Here is a 20,908-nt window from a genome sequence, read left to right as displayed (position 1 = left end):
CATATTGCCTTCAATTATGCAAAATTATGCAATAGATTATACCCAATTTATTTTACCTCCATTTTTGTCTCCAAAGGCAATAAACAAAATAAAGCTGTTTTTCAAACGGGTTATTTATTAACTACAGGCTTTCAAACTTAGTCCTGTAACACAGGCTGGCCTAACTTGCTATTTCTGTCCATGTACGAGTTTGCAGTGCCCCTCAATGCTGACAGACAGACAGCTGAAGTTGCCAATCATTCAGTCAGAGCTGCTATCATGATGCTCTGTAGGACAAAAATAGACCTCAGTGCCTACAGTGCGCTCGAGCCGAGTGAACAAACTACAGCCTCTTCCAACACACTTCACAATGGTTATTAAAGTGTTTCTGGCCTCTTCCTCAGGATCAACAGCGGTAAGTCAGGACGACTTTTTATTGGCTGGCTTCACTGTGCTAAAATCTTAACTATATTTCTAGTTTTATTATAGACTACTGATATGAAATTTTGCTGGTAAGTTGGACAACTTATAATGGCAGCCTGTAAGTTCAGGAGTTTCTATAAGTACAAATGAATAAATTGAAATGAAGCTTTAGGCTGTATTAGTTATTCTGAAAGAATTGAGTCCATGCTCTAAGTTCCTAGGCCTCCTCCAGTTTCCTTATATATCTGTGCAGTCACTGATCTGGATCACATACCAAACCTGCAGAAACACTTAGACTAGCAGCAGCACACAGAACATGCTAGAACACATGCCACACTATTTAATCCAATATAAGGACATTTTCACATTAAATATTAATCCGCTTTTATGCTCTGTATCTCTTTCCCCTCAGCATTTTATACGTATGTAATCCTCAAGGGATCATTCCCCACGAGGGCATATTTATTAGTACATTTTACACTAAGTGTAATGGATTTTTTAATATTTATAATGAATAGTAATCGATAGTGAAGAGATAGAGTAGAAAAAAGGTAATCAGATACAGTTTAAGAATTAATATATACAGTATATATAAAGTAAATAACATTGATTATCTCATTACAATGACACTTTTCAAGCTGTAATATATATATGGAAAAAAAGGTTTAGTCCTTGGAGTTGAGGCCAATTTATGAGAGCCAGATGACAGGGTCAGTGCAACTCAAAAACGACAGGTCATATGGGGTGTTCCTGCTCTGCAGTGGTTAGTAAAATGGTCCAAATAAGGACATGTGGACTGGTAACAGGGTCATGGGTGCCCAAGGCTGAACGCATTACGACTTACTGTGTATGGGGCTGTGGAATTTTTTTCTGGAAAACCTTGGATACGAGCATTTATGTGGATTTTACTTTGACACATACCATCTACCTAAACATTGCTGCAGACCAAGTACACCCTTTCATGTCATTGAGTAATGACATTGGCCTCTTTCAGCAGAATATTGCAGAAGTTTTTTGCAGTGTGGCAAGACGGTAAATGTAGAACATATCAGCTTAAGGGACTTTTACAATAAGAGGAAATAAGTGAATCCGCTGAAACTTTTTTAACTGGATGTGATGTTATTCTAGATATGCTGTGAACATTGCAGGGGAATAATTAGAGTATGCAGAGAAAGAAACCAGTTTTTTTCTAAGCAATGAGCTTGTGAGGTGCAATAAAAACCTACGCTTTCCATACTGAGTTTATGCTAATGGGTGTCTGAATTGGCAATTTTGAGGAACTTCATAGCATCAGCTATGGTTCAATCCTGAGCTTTGGTTACTGTGTGAAGTTTTGTTGCATGGTGTCCTGTATCACTTTCCTAACACATACTAATAGGTGGATTAGCCGAAATGAATTGGCCATCAGTGTGAATGATTATGTGCTTGTGAGTGTACGGTATATTGTGCCCTCTGATTGACTGGCACCCTGCTTATGTATTCTTGGTTTTTTTTACTTTTGGTCCATTGTACATCTAAATTTACATTGTAGTACATCTTCAATAAAATTTCACAGAGCTTTGTCAAGAAATATGAGACAGACAGGCAGACAAATCTGAAATGAATACTTAAAAAAAAACTAGATTAGGGCGAAATGTCAGGAACAAAACCTTTCACCAACGAAGTAAAAACATTCTGGTAGGCAGCAGTGGTTGCTGGGAACTGGAGTGCCTACCGAGCTGAGAACTGACATTGGTATTTTATAGTTGCTACTACACCTGAATCAGTTTAGGGTCAGCTAAAACTCAAACACGTTTTTATTACCATTGTATTAAAAATGTAAATAAAAAGTAATAAAAAAAGGATTGTTGCAAAAATCACTAATTTCAAAACAAACACTTTTACTTTGTTTTTGTTAGTATCAATTGACTGATTTCATTTTTTTTTCCCATTTTATATTCTGTTACTAACATTTTTATTTGTAAGCTACATATTTCATTAATTCCCACAGATCAAAAAAAAGCAGCAGGATGTGCTTGGGTTTCTGGAAGCTCTCAAAATTGAATATGCACAGCTTGACATTGCTTCAAATGAAGAAAATCGCATGTGGATGAGGGAAAATGTACCAGGCGAAAAGAAGCCATCTAATGGAATCCCACTTCCACCTCAGATCTTCAATGAGAGCAACTACTGTGGGGTAAGTAAGTTAAATATCACATGGTTTACTTACTGAAATCAAGATTTTAATCAAGTTTCGCAACATACAAGAATTTTCTTGTAGTTAATTTTTCCTGTTCCATTTAATTTTCTTGCCAACTATTGTCCCAAATTGTAACCCACCCCAATGGCCGGAAACATGCGTCTCTGTTAGGAAAATGTATGAATTCTTTATTATTTTGTTTTGTTTTTCTTGAAGAAAATGATTCCTGTAAGCGCCATAGTTTTTGTTTGTTGAAATGTACATGTCTTGTATTACAGGACTATGACACTTTCTTTGATGCCAAAGAGGACAACTCAGTTTATGAATTCCTGGGTTTGACCCCTCCATCTGGCTTTAAGGTCAGTATTGTCAGTTTGTCTGTCTGTATTTTTTCCATTACTTAGTATAAAACAGGGCATTTCGATTTCTTCAGATTTTTGTTAAAACACTGTAATGTGTGCATCATTCAAATACATATCTATACTTTATCAAAGAATTTTCAATTGGTGAAACCTTTACTTAACTGTGTTTTCAAGGGTAATATCTTACTTTTTACTTCACGACATTACACAAAAACTTGCTGTCCCTTGCAAATTTGAAGTGAAAGCATAAACTGTGTAAAATGAGAACCTGTCAGGAGCCCCTATGGTTCTGGCAAAAGTTTGAGGGTCCTTTTAATGTGATACTATAACAATAAAAAACCTCTCTCCTTAATAGATTTTGTGTTTGCGAAGACTGTAACCATGAATTGCATAAATAATGAAAGTAAAGTTTTCATACTGGTGTGATATTTAAGCCGGGGATTTTGTCTTTTACTCAAGAAGAAAAAATTATCAGCTTCATTCTACTTGAATAGAAGACGTCTGTGTTTTCTATTAATATACTGTTCATATGTCATTACACAATCCCTCTAAACCCATCTGGATTTCTGTAATTATTAAGTTATGTTTTATTTTATCGGTGTTTCTGCCTAAACTAATAACACATACATATGTATATTTCAAGTCTTTGTTGATCACATTGTGTATCATTTAAAGCATGAAAACATTTTATTTAATGACCAACAAATAACAGACAATTTCTTCTTACAACAAAATGTATTTCTGGGATTTGTATGTACAGTATTGCACAAAAAAAGTGAGTACACCCCTCATAGATTCAGCAACGATTTTAGTATTTTTGTTTTTTGTTTTTTTTGCAGGAACTGTTCTCTTTAGGCCATACCACAGCATCTCAGTTTGTTTATATTTGCATTCTCGACTCTTTCTTGCATGCATTCAAGAATTCTTGCATGTTTTGGCTCAATGTCATTGCATCATCAAACCTCAGGTGAAATTCAGGTGACAAACTGCTGCTCTGACTTGACTTTTTCTTGTAAAGTTTATTGATTTTGTTGTTGTTTTAATGATTGAAAACTCTTTAAGCCTGGAAGCAAAAAAGCAGCCCTCAAACCCTTATACTTCCTCCACCATACCTTTATAGTAGTTTTTGTATTAGCATCACCTGCTCATCAAAACAAAACAAAAAATGGGAATAAAATGAATGACGCTTAAATCACAAGAGATAAACAAACAGCACAGAACAATATGGAAAAACTCACACACATTTCCTATGGCTGTGGGCCATAAAGTAAATTCATTGCATTATAAACATATTTATTTTATATTTACTGTTTTTATCTCTATAATTTCTCTATAAAAAATAGATGATTATAAACTATATTTATAAAGTTAAACTTTTAGATGATTTGCAAACTGAACTGCTGATCAACTTTATTTATTTGTTTGTTTAGAGCAAAATGGGGGCATTTTCCTGTGTATTGCTATTTGGACATACATTTAATATTTCCTTTATTTCCTTTCTGGGTTTTTTTTTTTTAAGGTAAAATCTTTCTGCAGCAATGTTTTACTTTTCAAACAGGCAGAAATTATTAAAATTGCTGAAATTAAACAACATAAACAACATATGTAGAGGGACAAAGAAAGTAGTTGTGTTCATATTATGAAATTTCATTATTCTTCTACATTCATTCTCAGGTTTTTTGAAATCCTGTGTCCAGACATCTGTTGTTTCTAATGTTTTCCTACTGCTGATACAACTGCTTCTGATCAGATGAATTTATTGTGTCAGCATAAAACACATAACCACATAAAACACTGGTCCAGTGTGAAGACCAGTGTGACTGTCACAACCATTATGTATACATCCTTCCACATATTACATGTGTTTCACCTGTTTCTTTGGGTGGGAATGCTGATTTTCTTTGCTACCAGGAAGAAGCAATCTCAGAACAGGTGCAGAATGAAAATACATCTGAGGTGAATTCACCAGAGGTGGAAGGAGGAGAAGAGATAAATAAAGAAGTCATAGAACAGGTGGCACAAGACGAGCTTTCAGAAGAGCCTAAAGAGAAAGAGGAGATCAAAGAGGAAGAAGAAGAGGCAGAAGAAGAAGAAGAAGAAGAAGAAGTGAAGGCAAAAGAAGCTGATGATGAAGAAGAAGACAAACAAAAAGAAGAAGAGGAAGCAGAAGTAATACAAGACAGTGTAATTTAGCTCTCAACACTTTCCTCCTGGTGCACTGACTTCTTTCCTCTTCCCCTCAATCCTTCCCTTAATAATGCTTCCCTTTTCTGTCTCCCTGATCTCCTGATGTTTTGCTCCTTCACATTCCTCCTTTAACTTCCTAGCTATAATGTAACACATTTATTGAGAGTTTGTTTTTCTTCAGGTTTGTTGGACATGCAGTCACTTCTAATTTTAACCATTTTCTCATTTCACCCTGTTCTCACCTAAGCCCTTAAACAGCTCCCACTGCATGACCATCACTTTTTATACGGATTATAATTTATGGCCAAAGGCTTCATTCAATTCTAAATAGTGATCAAGGATCAATATCAATAGTGATCAATAGTAATCAATCTTCCTTTATTTTTCTAACAGAAAATACAGCATGCAGAGGAAGAAGAACAGGTAAACTACTGAATCTTTCTCTCATCCTCTGGCTTGGCCATATTGAATTCTCCTAATCGGGTAATGGGAATTTTTGCATTGTCATTAGAGGAAAGATTTTTTGCTTAGGATCCAAAGGCAAGAATAGACCAGAGTGAGCATGGCTAAAATAAGAAATGTAAAAATGTATAAGTGAGTTTGAAAGTTGGGGGTCATCTGTCATCATGGTTTCTCCCATAAAACACATTTAATTCACTTAAATGCACTTAAAATCTTTTATTTAAAAACAATAATTTCTCAGTCCAGAAATGTTTTTTTTTTAATTTTGAAGAATTGCCTTCAATTTCTTACTGATAGTGTTTTTCTCCTGTTTTGACAGGAAGGTGAAGTAGAAGAAGAATATGAACAGGTATTATTTATTTTTTTGTATTTATTTTACAATTTTTAAACATTTAACATATTTGTATATTTTTTAAATCCCTCTGGCATGTGTATAATAACTGAAGAATGCAGCATATAGATAGATATAGATGCCCCTGCCCCTAAAAAAACAGGTGTTATAAATGTTATTAAACCTAATTATTTTTAATTACTGCTTAATGAAAAAACTCAGAATTTCATGTTTAATGTGTATTTAAGCTCTATATAACACTGACTTCTAAACCCAACTCAAAGTCATGCAGACCATCAGCTTGTTTCTTTTTTCCAGCTACTGTATGAGTATATGGATCCTTGTTTTTGGACTGCTAACTCATCTTTGCTCTCTCATAGGCCATCTATTTGCCCACAGTCTACAAAAAAATCATTTTGGGTTTTGCATGATGACTTTTAACACTTCTTTTTCAAGACACACTTTGCTTTAACAGGACTTTTTACATACCATATTTGATGGCTGCAAGTTTAATTAGTTAATCTTTCTGTTTTAAGCACAGTACAAGTGTCTAACATAAAGTTTCTCAACCATTTTGACATCCATGGACCCTTATAATGTGAACATTTTGAAAATAAATTAAGAATACAATTTAAAATTATTAAAAGTAAAAACTTAGCAAGTAGAATCTTTTGACAAGGACCAAATTCTGATAACTAGGTCTGAGATCCTCTGGTTAGTACCTTCCAAAAGTGAGCCAAGAAAGGACAACTGGAGACGAGGCCATGGTTGCTCAAGGCTCATTAATGTGTGTGGAAGAGCAAGGATTTATGAAAGAGCTACTAAAACACAAATTTCTTAACATTTTGATGCTGGCTCTGATAGAAAGTTGTGAAGTCAAGTCAAGAAACGACAAGAAAGTCAAGTTGAGAAAACACACACTGCATTACAGCTTGCTGCATATGTTGTGTAGTAAGTATGTGTCTGAAGTTGTGTTGTCAGACTATCCTTGCTGACCTCTGTATTCCAGCGAATATGCTTTATAATGGGCATGTGAGCATAATAATGGAATCAATGGAAGAAGGTGGTTTAATGAATCACATTTTTTCCACATAGATTGCTGGGTGTGGGTGTATAGTTTACCTGGTCAAGGGATGGCAACAGTAGGCAGAATATTGTGTCCTGCTACAGTGTAAAAACCTGTTCAGGAAAGGTTTGTGTAACTTAACAGGTGATGACTTGGTCTGCAAATTCCTTACATCTCAATCTGAATGTTAGAATGTTAGTGGGATGTGCTGGAAGAACAAGCCAAATCCTTGGAGTCCCCACCTTGTAACTTCCAGCACACCTTCAGAGCTCTTGAGTAGTCCATCCCTCAATAGGACAGAAAGGGTAAATATACAATATTGAACAGGTGTATAGATAAAAGTAATTTTTTAGCATTTTATGTGTGGCAAGCAATAATTTGCACTTTACAGATTTGTTATATTTACACACCTTATTTGGAATATCAATAAAAAAAGCATGTAAATTAATGACATGGCCATGTTTCTGATTTTGTCGCTACTGCTGGAAGGTTGCGAGTTCAAGCCCTGGTATTGCCAAGCTGCCACTCGAGTCCCTTAAGCAAGACCCTTAACTATCTGTGCAACAGGGGTGCTGTATCATGGCTGACCTTTTGCTCTAACCCTATATGGGATATGCAAAGAAAGAATTTCACTATGTGACAAGCATTAAGGCCCTTTCTTTGTTTACCACGTTTTTTTTTTTTTTTATCAGGCTTTACACTTAGCACAGAACACTACACACTCAAAAAGTCTCCTATATGTCCAAGTACACTATATGGATAAAGGTTTATGGACACCTGACCGTTAGATTCGTGCGTGCTTTTTGAATATCCCATTCCATATTTAGTTCCCATTTGCTGTTGTAATAACCTTCTCTCTTCTAAAACATTTCACTAGAGTGTGTTTGTAGGGATTTGTGCTCATTTAGCCACAAGGGCATTAGTAAAGTCAGGTACTGGGGTGAAGTCAGTGTTCCGATTCACCCCAAAGGTGTTTAATAAGGTTGAGGTCAAATCTCTTAAGCAGAACACACAAGATCTTCCACTCCAAACCATGTAAACTATATATTCATGGAGCTGGCTTTGTGCATAGGGGCACTGCTATGGGGGAGCAGGTTTGGATGGGTGTCCCAATCCCTTTGACCATATAGTGTATTTTGTGTGAGGTTTTTGTTGTTGTTCTCTGTCTAGTATAATGTGTTCAGTCCTCAGACTAGACTAAACTGTATAAACCAAGAAAATCCACATATTTTCACACCTTTAAACCCTTTTTGCCCCATCTATATGTTTGCTTTCTTCCAGGAAGAAGAGGACTTAATGTCTGAGGTAACTTGGTTGTGTGGGCCAATTTTCATATTAAGCACAGATCTGAGTTTATTTCTCATCGTTGACCCGTTAGACCTTTCTCTGCCTTACCTCTCTCCTCTCTAACCGCCTCTCTCCCTAGTCCTGCACCTGCTGGTTTGATTCTTTTCCATACACACTATACACAAAGCAGCTCTTTCATTCCTTTTATTGCATGTGTTTGTTGTGTGTTTTGTGTGTGTCTGTATGTTTTCTCTCTTTTGCCTATCATGCGAAACCCCTTTGACCCACTGCGGTTGATTCTTTAGGAGGAGGAAGAACTTCGACAGCTTGAGGTAGATCGCAACACTCTCTCTTTCTCTCTCTGTCTTCATGTTTCTCGGGTTTCTATCCCTCTATCTTCTTGTCCGATGTGGTAATATGGTTGTGGACCAAAGCTGATACAGAGACACACATTGATGATGCTTCTGCCAAATTGCTGCTGAATTCTGATTGGTTAGAGGGGGTTACTTCATGATCTATAATCATATACCTACCTGTGAACTACAAGGCAAATCACAAGTATGTATACTGTAAATCTACTCATTCTGAAACATTATTGTTTATATAATAACAACCAGTGGTGCGCTGTCAGGGCCAGCAAGGCCTACTCTGCTTCCCTAAACTCTGTCAGAATGACTAACAAAGATATACGTATATATACAGGCTGTCAAGTGATTTAAATTGATTTAAATATGTAATCGCAATTAATCACATGATTGTCAGAGTTAACTCAATCACACATTTTTATCTGTACTTTAAATTAATACTTTTCAAGTTTTTAATACTCTAATCAACAGGGGCGTGGACAGATATGGATACTTTATTTAAATTTATGTTTATTATTAGTAAAATCATCCTCAACATAGAGCTTGAAGACAAAATGTAATTGTAAATTTTTTAAAGTAATTATGGTGTTTTAAATTACGTTAATCACCAGGACGCCAAACGGAACTTTTGCTATGTTTTCACACGGACGGTTTTAATTGACGGATGTGTGCATCATGGCGGATTTTCGTACTGATGTGAAACGTGGTGCATCAGTAAAACAAATGTTTAGTGATTAAAAATGTATTTTCGGTAAAGTCTATTTTTTTATTTTTTTATATCAAAGTAAAGAAAGGAAGTCGTGAATAAATGTGTGTTACGTTGAAGGTTTCAATTTCGCCTCTTTTATAATTATGTATGTATATTTGTAATAGAAATGGTTAAACAGAAATGCGCCGGTAATAAAGTTAGTGCTGTTTTTTATTTATATACGTTAACGTGTTATTAACTTGCTAATTTTGACAGCCCTAATATATATAGTGTATATATAAATATATATATTCTACATTTTCTATTCTCTCCATTTCATAGCGTCTCTCTTTTGTAATTTTACATTAGAGTTTCTATCCAATCAGATTTCAGCCATTACATCTATTGTTGCTGTAAGGCCAGTAGGTGTGAAATGCATGGCCCGCCACTGGTAACAACTCATTTACAAGGACTTCTATGGCAGAAGATTCAAAAATGTGTTATTTATTTAGGCAAAAAACACCACATCATTCAGTATGGAGTGTAACAACAACAGTGTAACAACAACAGGCATTGCTGGAATTTTAATTTATTTTTTTACCACAAGACAGGACAGAGGACATTGTGAATTTTCAGTAACAAGCTGCAATGACGTGGTGGATGTCGACATGTGGATGTTCCAAAGTAAAAATAATCTATCAAATAATATGTCTGTCTGTAATAAATAAAACATGGTTGTGGTATAAGAGAAGTAAAACTAATTGGAAACATGGCTCATGCCGGAACACATCACACCACCCCATCTCTTTTTATTATTTGATTCGATACTTGACACAACTCATGCACTAGCTTTTAGCTATTAGCTAAATCAAGGAGGGGTTAGACATTATGCTATCATTTAGCACTGTGTTTTAGGAGTGTATTTATTGTATTATTTGTCAAAGTATAATCTCACATGGACAAATAATACAATGAGTATTCTCCTAAAACACAGTGCAAACTGCTATCATAATGTCTACCCCCTTGGTTTAGCTAATAGCTAAAAGCTAGTGTATGCTTTGTTTCCTCCATGAAAAAAATGCTTGTAGGTGGATTGGATATGCTAAATTTGCCCTTAGCTGTGAATGCATATGTGAATTGATGTACGGTTGGTGCGCTGTGAATGATTGGAGGGCGGATTGCTATCTAATGTCCTCTGATCTTGGGATATGCTTTGGAACCACTGGCCCTGACCAGGGAGAGGTGCCTACTGAATGAAATAAATGAATGTATTACCATGTGCTCATGTTCTCTTTCCTCTCAATCTGCTTTCTTTCTCTTTTTTGTTCTTTTCTCCCACGTTTTTAAATAGAAAAAAACATTTCCTTCATTCTTGCCTTCATTTCTGCTCAATTATCTCTTCTCACAGTCTGAAATCCATCTCTGCTTATGCTGTCTCTTAGCATGCTTCTATTTCCTGTCTACTTGAATCACAGGAAGAAGCATCACAGCCTCTGATCTCATTTTCTACACATAAACACCCATTAAGCGTTGCTTTTTGCTTTTTTCTCCCCAGCACAACAGATCTCCATTTCAGCCTGATCACACACACACACACACACACACACACACACACACACACACACACACACACACACACACACACACACAAATACATGGACACAACATCTAAGTGCCTGTAGTGGTTGGTTTCTCTCTGTACTGTTGTACTTTGTACTTGTTGTACTGTTTGTGGTCTAAACACATAGACTTTGCATGTTTTAATCAAGTTCCTTGCTGCTTTTTCTGTGACACAGGAAGAAGAAGAGGTGCAAGCATCAGAGGTATAAAGGTTCACTGCATTGCACGTTTCATGGATTTTGATGGATCCTAACAGGGTTTTTTTTTGTGCTGTGGTTTAATCCAGAGACTTATTATTTATACAGTCACTTGTACAGCCCTGGAGTAGAAACACACTTGTCTCCATGTTTTCTCTGTAATTTATGATCTCAGCAAGATCCACACAGCATGTAAAGAAGTATTTTTAAAAAATATGTTCGCACATCCTTATTGAAACGTCCCTGACTAAATAAAATCAATAACAAGCAATTAAATAGCCTGCTTTTTTTTAATATATGTGTACAGTCAAAAAATGTATTATAAATCAATTGTATTGACTGCTTCAATGCAAACCAGGTTCTTACAGCAAACATAGCACCATACCTTCCTGATCTGTCCTCCGTATAACACTTAAAGTAGAAAGGTTCTCCTCATGGAAGAGGTAGAGAAAACCTTCCCTCTGACAAATTTGTGTCTTTAATCCCTTATCAATGGTTTGCCCACTACTTTCTATAATACTTGTGCTCTTTTCAAAATCTTAGATTTGTTTATTCAGTATTAGTATGATGTGTGAACACAATTTCAAAACCATTCCATAACTAAACTAACACTTTGCAAATTATTATTTTTTTTTTTGTATAATAACTTATCAATTGACTCAGCTAGACAGCTATTTTTTTTCACAGGTATCCAATGTTAGTATTACTGATAGAAACCAATTCAGATCTATTTTGTGGTACAGGAGGAAGAGGATGAGGACTGAGGATGGGACACAGAGGATTATCAGGTTAATTATGGTAAGATCTGTTCTTCATTCCTACCACTAGGTGGAGCGATAAGGTTAATTTTGTCCAAAGGTTATATCCAAAAGACATGGCTGAAACAGAGGTGTGCTTTATGTGTAAAATAAATGCTATGATGCGAAAAGAGAGAAGGTCTCTTAGTAACTGCTTTTTAGACTGTAGATGATAATGTGGGGGTGTCTTTGAGTCCATATAAAAGAAGTCTATAAGGGGACATTCTAAAATGCTTAATGTGAAAAATGCTTAAAGTGGGTTACGATAAGACAGCATTTTTAGGAGACGAAACACAACCAGACTGCTTGTCTGTACATATTATGCTTTACTATTAATGTGTTTCCTAAATTTGGTCTTCTAAAAACGCTGCCATCACATTAAGCCATGATAAACCTTTTCCTTAATGGTCTTGCTTAACGCTTATTTAAGTTCGTTACGTTCGTATTCTGGACTCATCTGCTTGTCTATACAAAGTATGCTTTAAAATGAATGAATTAACTGACTTTTAAAATTTTTTTATAATGCTGTTAAATGCTTTTAAAAGTATTACTTGGTGTTCAGTCATGCTCATTAAGGTTTTTTTCTTTTTGTTTGTTAGCCAGCCAGCTAGCATGTGCATATCTGACTGAATTAATGTTCTTACAATGTATTTTTACAAAAGTCTCACTGTTATAGTTTACCAGCTAGGATTTACAGTCATGTGAAAATAAAAGTACACCCCACTTTGACTTGATAAAATTCATCTGGTCCTTAGCAGGTCTTAGAATTGGTTAAATGTAACCTCTGACATATTACACTGTGTCGTTATTTATTCTTTACACAAATCAAGCTGTAATAAAAAAACCATGTGGAAAAATACAAAGTACTAAGTACATCTTATGATTTAATAGCCTGTAGAACCACCTTTAGCAGCAATAATGAAGTAATCTTGCTCAGTATGACTACAGTCATATTTTTAATCACAGTGTTGCTACAAGTTATCAAGGTTTGGGAGCATTTATTTATTCACAGCTCTATTCAAAGTCCTGCCACAGCATTTCGGGTCTTTTGGATTTCTGACAGCATTGCAACACCTTGAATCTGTTTTTATTCAGCTGTTCTGTTATAGATTTGCTGGTGTACTTAAGATCATTGTCCTGTTGCATGACCTAATTTCGGCCAAGCTTTAGCTGTCTGACAGACAGCCTCATATTTGACTGTAGGATACTTTGATATACAGAGAAGTTCATGGTCAACCCAATGACAGCAAGCTGCCCAGGTCATGCAGCTGCAAAACAAGCCGAATTTATCAACCCTCCACCACTGTGCTTGACAATTAGTACAGTATGAAATGTTTGTGATTTTGGTTCAGATGCAACTTTGAATCCGAACCGTATTTGTTCAGTCTTTTTCTATTTTAACGTTCACATTTAACATCCTAACTAAAGAGCCTGTAGAGTGACTTTTGACTTTTTTTTTTGCAATTTCTTGGAACATTTCATGGTCTGACCTTGGGGTGAATTTGCTGTGATGTCCACTTCTGCAGAGATTGGCAACTGTCTGGAATATTTCCACTTTTAAATAATAGTTCTCATTGTAGAATGAGCTTTCAATTGTTTAGAAATGGCCTTATAACCCTTCCTAGATTAATGAGCAGCAACATATTTTCTCTAAGATCAGATTGCTGATGTTTTTTAATGCTCTTTGATATTGTGTGAGAACACACTTAAATGCTCCAGAACAACAAACTGCTGACTTTACAGAGGTGGTCACATGAGCTGATGATCGATCAATCAAGGGTGTTGGATTAGCAGCAACTGTCTGCTACCGATCCTTTTAAATCCAATTGAAGCAGTGAAGGTGTACTTAGTTTCTCATACATGTCTATTTTATTTTTGTTTTATTTGTCTAAATTACCAATTACAGGTTTAATATGATGTGTTGTTCATCAGTGGATGTATTTATGTCATTTTAAGACCTGATAAGGACCAGTTGTTTAGTTTTACGCCCTGATACATAAACCCTAAAAAAGGCGACAGGGTATCCTTTTACTTTCAGATGACTACATATTTATATCAGTGTATTTCAGTATATTCCACCGATAATGTTAGTTACCTTGTTGTTCTGCTCAAATGTCTGAGAGGATTTTAAACTCATATAATATTCATGTTTATCATTTTCACTACTAGATTCTTTGAGAGACGTTTCAAGTCACATTCATGTTCATAATCTTCATGAGTTTATAAATGTAATGCTAATGTTAACCAACAGCTAATTATTATCATCTAAACCTGATAAAGTTAAATATGTACTGTCTGTGTGTTTAACTGCTAATGATAGACAGACAGTTTTCATGAATTAACTAAGTACAATTTTGTATTTTTTTTTCTGTTTCATTAATTTTCATAGGCTTCAAATGTTCATATTTTTTATCTATTACCATGTAGTTATTATAAACTAAACTTGATCAAATTTTTAAGAGGATATTAAGTTGTATATTGATATATCTGTTCATATGCTCCATGCTGATGTTAGCCAGCTAGTTAGCATAACAGAATTCCTGAGAGGATTTATATATTGTGTTAATAGGTTTCAACTGCAATGTTAGCCAGCTATTTTTTATGACTAACCTGAATTTATGAAAGTACTAATTATTTTGTTTATGTGGTACATGTCATTATTGTTATTAAGACCACATGTTCATATATAAGCATGTGAAATGAACAGTCATTAGTCAGGTGATTAGTCATTTTCAAGAATGTTTATCATAATAATGCTAGCTAAGAAAACAAATAATTTGCATATATCTATTGCAGCTTACTGTTACAAAGAAAATAACCAAATTTCTGTTTGTCTGTTGACTTGTTATAATTTTAGTTTTGCATGTATTGACTCCCACCCAACGTGACAGCCTCTGCTTGAAGACCATGAAGATGTTTGACGCAGAACATTTTCCACACAAAAGGTCATGGAGTGCGTGCTCACACAGCCACTTTCTGGAACTTAGACATGAAAACCACCACAACCAAACTTGAATGAAACTGCTGTTTTCCTTCCTTTTTAGCTACCTTTAGGTTTTTTTTTATGACGAATTCTAAAGGAGGGAGATTTTGTAATATTTAAAGCTAATGGTTCAGCATATGCGCTGTGACATTGTGCTTTTTTTGTGTGCCATATCGCACATTAAGAAGAGTTTAATACTGTTTTTGAAGATAGCACTGATTGTCCTGCAGTCTATTGTAGTTGTAGGTGCACTATAACCAGTAGTGTTGAAATGCAACCTTGTGGGCCGACAGGGTGAAGGCTGGAAGTATACTGCTATTTAGAATCATTGCTTGTAGTTGTGGTGATCATGTAGTTGTGTATGAAATCATTATAGTATCCCTTTTTAAAGACATTATTAATAAGAGCGTTGATAATGTTTCATTTTTTTTCCTTATTGCAATTCATTAGGTTAATATAATTTTTGTCATATTATTATTATTATTTTTTAAAACATCAAACAGGTTTTATATATATATATATATATATATATATATATATATATATATATATATATATATATATATATATATATAAAACCACGATATTCATTTGTTAGCAGGGGAATATTGCTCACATTATCATCATTACAAGTTCCAGCTTTAGGCTTCTGTTGTCATTTATGAACTGAAAAGCACTTTTCTTTCATGTAATTGCTTAAATCTACCTGAATGCCAATAAAAAAAATATGTGGCATTAGATGCTGTGTGTTTTATTATTTGCTGCATATTTAAATCTCCCCTGAAAGGAATTATTATTTTCTTGCATACATTTTTTTTATTTAATGATGTTACATTTATTGACTGTGTAAGCAAAGATAGATCATTCTTTTAATAATATTTTAGCTTTCCATAGACATTTGGTCAAACATTTTTTCTTAGTATTTTAACTATAATTATCAGTCAATGCTGATTGCTATAAGATATTAATTACTTATTTTTATATAATATGCTTTTTTTTTTTTTTTTTTTACCTTTAACACTTTACAGTCAAATTTTTCAAACACACACACAAACAGACAAAAAAACCCTTAAAACCTTAAAAAAACATTAAAGTCTAGGTGCAGAAATACATTAGATATAAATTACAAATACTGCCATTTTTTTACAGGATCTATTATAATTTCTAAGATTATTTTTCTTCCATTTAATTTACCTTTTTCTTTTGCTATCTGAGACTGATATTTGGTATTGGATCATTGGTATCTCTAGTTTCATGTTTGATTCTTAAATGTGCTGTCTCCTTCAGCTTCTGCATCCTGGTTCCATCAGCTCCTTCTTCATATCAAAGTTCACTACTACTGACACTGGTGCCTGTGGGCCCTGGTTTGCCTCCAACCCTATTTGCATTACCCAGTCCCGCTCTTAATTATACTACTGAGAGTTCCAGACAGTGGTTAAATGACTGGTCACAGTCTACAGAGATAATTTGGTAGCATCATTAGGTGGCAAACTTGGATATTGTGATTTGTGGTGAGAGTAGGGAGCAGGTGGAGATACGTGCTGGAAAAAAGGGGAATGAAAGTCAGTAGGAGTAAGACAGAGTATATGTGTGAATGAGAGGGAGGGCAGTGGAGTGGTGCGGTTGCAGGGAGAAGAGGTGGTGAAGGTGGATGAGCTTAAGTACCTGGGATCAACAGTGCAAAGCAATGGAAAATGTGTTAGAGAAGTGAAGAAAAGAGTGCAAGCAGGGTGGAGTGGGTGGAAAACAGTGGCAGGAGTGATTTGTGATAGAAGAGTATCTGCAGAAGTGAAAGGGAAAGTTTATAGGACTGTGGTGAGACCTGCGATGTTGTATGGTTTAGAGACAGAGGCATTGAGTAAAAGACAGGAGGTGGAGCTGGAGGTAGCAGAGCTGAAGATGCTGAGATTTTTGTTGGGAGTGACGACGATGGGCAGGATTAGAAACAAGTTTATTTGAGGGACAGCGCATGAAGGATGTTTTGGGGACAAAGTGAGAGAGGCCCGATTGAGATGGTTTGGACATGTGCAGAGGAGGGACATGGGGTATATCGTAGGAGAATGCTGAGGATGAAGCCACCAGGAAGGAGGAAAAGATGAACACTCGGTTTGAAAGAGGCAGATGTAGAGAACAGGGGGGTATGGAGACGGATGATCCGCTGTGGGGACCCCTAATGGGAGAAGCCGAAAGAAGGAGAAGATTTGGAGATTTGGTGGCAAATTTACACTTATAAAGAACAATCTTATTCATTCTATCTTACCACATTATCTGTGTAAAGCTGCTTTGAGACAATGGTCATTGTTAAAAGTGCTATACAAATAAAAAATAATTGAATTAAATTGAATGATGTGGGATCATGAAGCAATAGAAAATAGATTTGCCCTTCCCAAATATTTTCATTAAAAAAGAAATATCCTATCACAAAGTTTGATAACTTTGCTTTTCTTAATGTCCCCAGTGAATACATACATTACATTGCCACATTCATTGTCCTTTTTTGTTCAATTTACCTGCTTGTAGTGTTTGCATTTTACTCTTCTTTATGATTTGTACTAGAGAATTCTATTATTCATCTTCTAAGTAACTGATAAAATAATAGAATTAAGAAATCTCCAATAAAAGATACCATACAGATATTCTACTGTAAATTACAAAATATTTTTTCTATTTTATTTCTGTTGTTGTTGCAGCATATTCACATCTTTGCTTTAACTGCTGCTTGCAGTACATCTGATTCGATCTGCATTATTCTTTTTTTTTTTTTTTTTTTTTTTTTTTTTTGCATTTACTAAGACATTTTTCACAGAGAATTTATTTGCTCCAGGCTTGGAGGAGACAGTTGCCCAGGTACATTTGATCAGGGATATGACACTGTTGATGCCAGTGAGGGAGGTTTCTGGAATGAGAATCGATTGGGCAGTGTCATTAATTCCCATGGCAAAGCAGTTCTGTTGGGTTGTGGGCTGAGACGCAAAGAGAAGAATTTGACTCTGATAGGAGATTTAAAGTCCATTAGGACATTCTTGACTTTAACCAGTCAGTCTTACTCACTAACATCCAAGCATTCTGCTGACAAGGTAACGAGTCAACAGCAGGAAAGCAAAGGTCCCAAATCTTACCTTATTGTCTTGATAATTCACTTATTTCTGTATGGTTTTTTAAACTCCAAAAGTGCATCACAAAGAACACATTTTTCTAACACTGTGTCATGCCTGAAATCTCCCTTATACATACTTTTTTTTAATTTTACTGCGTTTATAATCCGGTGACAAAAACAGTATGAATAAAATAAAATCCAGCTTTTAATAAAAAATCACTCCTGTCATACAAAGCTCTGATTACAACTAAGCAACATAACAAGCAAAGATTTAAGTATTGGCCAGAACAATGGCTCAGGGTGTAATAAATGTATTGGTTTTAAACCCAAAGCATTTTACAGAATTTGATTACAGTATTTACTGGTGTTTGTGCAGTATTATGGATTATAAAATCAGATTTTAGAACTAAAACTATTTATTTTGCAGAAGCCGTTTTCTAACTTCCTGAATGGCTTTCATATATACAGTACTAGGTTTGGAAATGTGGAAAAGGTAAATATGTTTTTTAAAAGCTTCTATACAATGTCAATTCAATTCAGTAGTATTTGTAGAGCGCTTTAAACAATAGACATTGTCTCAAAGCGGCTTTCCAAAAGTAAAAATAGATTACGAATGTAGAAAAACAGTGGCAGTGGCAAGAAAAAAATTCCTGAGATGATATAAGGAAGAAACCTTGAGAGGAACCAAACTCTTCACTGTTCATGTGGAAATATCCTCAGCAGCACCAAATGGTCTCTACCACTCCATTCAGAGGTAAGGCACTGAAAGAATAATGAATTTAAAGAATTTCTAGGTCTATTCAGCTTTGTATATTTCATAGTTTCCTTCAAAATAAATGTCTACTTTTTTTTCAAGATTAAATCTGCTTATTTGCCATGTTTTAATCATAACGTAATAATCATCAACAGAATTTCTTAACTCAGCTAAAATCCAGAGGAAATAAAAACCACACAGTATAGAGAACGCATCTTTATTGCCCAGCTCACAAATTTTCCCCGACACAGGCATCCTTTAACATTAATGTGTGTTATATCACTGCACTATGAATGCTAGGCAGGGTTCTTTTCTGACAGGGGTTTTGAATAAATTTGTGCAATCTTGCAAGTTAAGATAACAATCTAACCCAAGCTGTGATTTGTGGTACCATGTGTCCGATATTTTACTGGATGAGAGCCAGAGATTTAAGAGAAGAGATTCCCTCTTCATAGACAGTTGGTCAGCACATGAGCTGCTAACATGCCATTTCTCAAATAAAATGCATGCACTGCATTAAACACACACACACACACACACACACACACACACACACACACACACACACACACACACACACACACAGTAGTGCTGCTATACATACAACTAAACACAATTGTTTTTAGTCTGTGTGGGAAGTTAGTTAGGGTTCACATATTAGCACCACAATGCAAGGCTTAGAATGTTGGGAAGTATATATATATATATATATATATATATATATATATATATATATATATATATATATATATTCATTACAGTAATACAAATATATCACAAACTATTCTGTTCTGACTTCTCAGACATTTGGTCTGATTTGGATATTTTAGACATGTAGATATTTACATTAGCATTTATGGCATTTGCTAGACATCCTTATACAGAGTGACTTACATTTATTTTATTCATGCAACTGAGCAGCTATGTGGTTAAGGTCATTGATCAGGGGCCCAGAAGCTTTCACCTGCCATGAGACAATAAAATAAAATGTAGGTCACAGAACAGAGATTACATTCATTCGTTCACATATTTTGCGAAATAGAGCAAATTTGTTAGAAAAGTATTGGAACATCAAAACACATGATGTAGCTAAGATTCAGTAATTCTTTCTGCAGAATACATAGACCATGTTGACCCTGCTTAGGATTTTTACACATGGTTTTTAACATCTTACACAGGGTATTAGAATTCATATTAAACTCTTTAAAAAAACCTTATTAAAACCCAAATCTGAATACCGATACGGTTACAGATATTGTGGCATTGTGTTACACCATATTAAAAGCCTACATATAATGAATGGACTATAATGAATGGAAATATTCAGAAATATATGCTAACAATAATGATCCAGAATTCGTCCCTGCAATGAGAGTAAAACAGAGTACACTGAAAAGGCTACCCTGCACAGGATCATACTCTCTCATCAGTTTTTCCCGCTGAAGGCATAAAGCCTCTGGTGTAAATCAGAGCAGGTTAAATGTGCGTCAGCTTCCTGGAGCAAGATTGCTCACAAAGCTTTTCATTAAGCTTTGGCATGCCATAGATCGTTTAGATTAAGTGTTGTCTCGGGCAGCCCCCAAATCTGTAGTGCTTTGGGGCTTGCAGGCTGCAGGGTTTGTGCCATCCAAACTGGCAATCATATATGAAATATGGCAATGATATAAAGTCTGGAGGTCTAAGTTTTTGACTCATCATATTGAGATGTCCTTCAGTTTTTTAATTTTTTTTAGAAGAATCTCTTTTCCTTATCACTAAAGCTAACACAGGGTAAAGGAGTGAAAGCATTTCAAACCATCATTGTTCATGGAACCATAAACTATTACCATAAACTTTTTACAAAGGAATGATTAAGGATGTAATAACTCTCTTTAAATGTTTGGGAATATCACGAAAAATATATATAAAAAAGAGGTTTTGAAACACAAAAGACAAAAAGTGAATGAACGGAACAAACAATCAAAGGGAGTTATTACATCCTTAATCATTCCTTTGTAAATAGTTTATGGTAATAGTTTATGGTAATAGTTTATGGTCCCATGAACAATGACGGTTTAAAACGCTTTTACTCCTTTACCCTGAAAGTTAGACACTAAGGAAGTAAAAAAAGGATTTATATCGATTGGCCAGG

At 35.1% G+C, this 20,908-nt stretch overlaps 1 protein-coding gene across 2 annotated transcripts; it reads left to right on the top strand.

Annotated features, from left to right (window-relative positions):
* The first annotated feature begins 274 nt into the window (after positions 1-274).
* sh3bgr (SH3 domain binding glutamate-rich protein) lies at positions 275-15,405 on the top strand. Of its 2 annotated transcripts, XM_046876800.1 has the most exons (11): positions 275-394; positions 2,393-2,578; positions 2,860-2,940; positions 4,855-5,127; positions 5,524-5,553; positions 5,912-5,941; positions 8,271-8,294; positions 8,582-8,608; positions 11,126-11,152; positions 11,890-11,944; positions 14,801-15,405. In XM_046876800.1, the coding sequence occupies exons 1-10, from the start codon at positions 350-352 to the stop codon at positions 11,908-11,910; spliced, it is 744 nt and encodes a 247-aa protein (XP_046732756.1). In that variant the 5' UTR covers positions 275-349; the 3' UTR covers positions 11,911-11,944; positions 14,801-15,405. The 2 variants fall into 2 exon arrangements, with proteins under 2 accessions (XP_046732756.1, XP_046732757.1); XM_046876801.1 differs by lacking the exon at positions 4,855-5,127.
* The last annotated feature ends 5,503 nt before the right edge of the window (positions 15,406-20,908 follow it).

This window comes from Silurus meridionalis, chromosome 20 (genome assembly GCF_014805685.1).
Source record: "Silurus meridionalis isolate SWU-2019-XX chromosome 20, ASM1480568v1, whole genome shotgun sequence".
In the NCBI taxonomy this organism is placed as follows: Eukaryota; Metazoa; Chordata; class Actinopteri; order Siluriformes; family Siluridae; genus Silurus; species Silurus meridionalis.
The sequence above is the reverse complement of the archived record's forward strand: the minus strand, read 5'-3'. Positions and strand labels throughout refer to the sequence as shown.

What these genes read in the sequence shown, in the direction of transcription:
- sh3bgr (XM_046876800.1), top strand. Translation starts at nt 350, where the DNA reads ATGGTTATTAAAGTGTTTCTGGCCTCTTCCTCAGGATCAACAGCG. An exon ending in TAGAAGAAGAATATGAACAG is followed by an intron (nt 5,942 to 8,270) that starts GTATTATTTATT and finishes GCTTTCTTCCAG; the next exon opens with GAAGAAGAGGACTTAATGTC. An exon ending in AAGAGGTGCAAGCATCAGAG is followed by an intron (nt 11,153 to 11,889) that starts GTATAAAGGTTC and finishes TTTGTGGTACAG; the next exon opens with GAGGAAGAGGATGAGGACTG.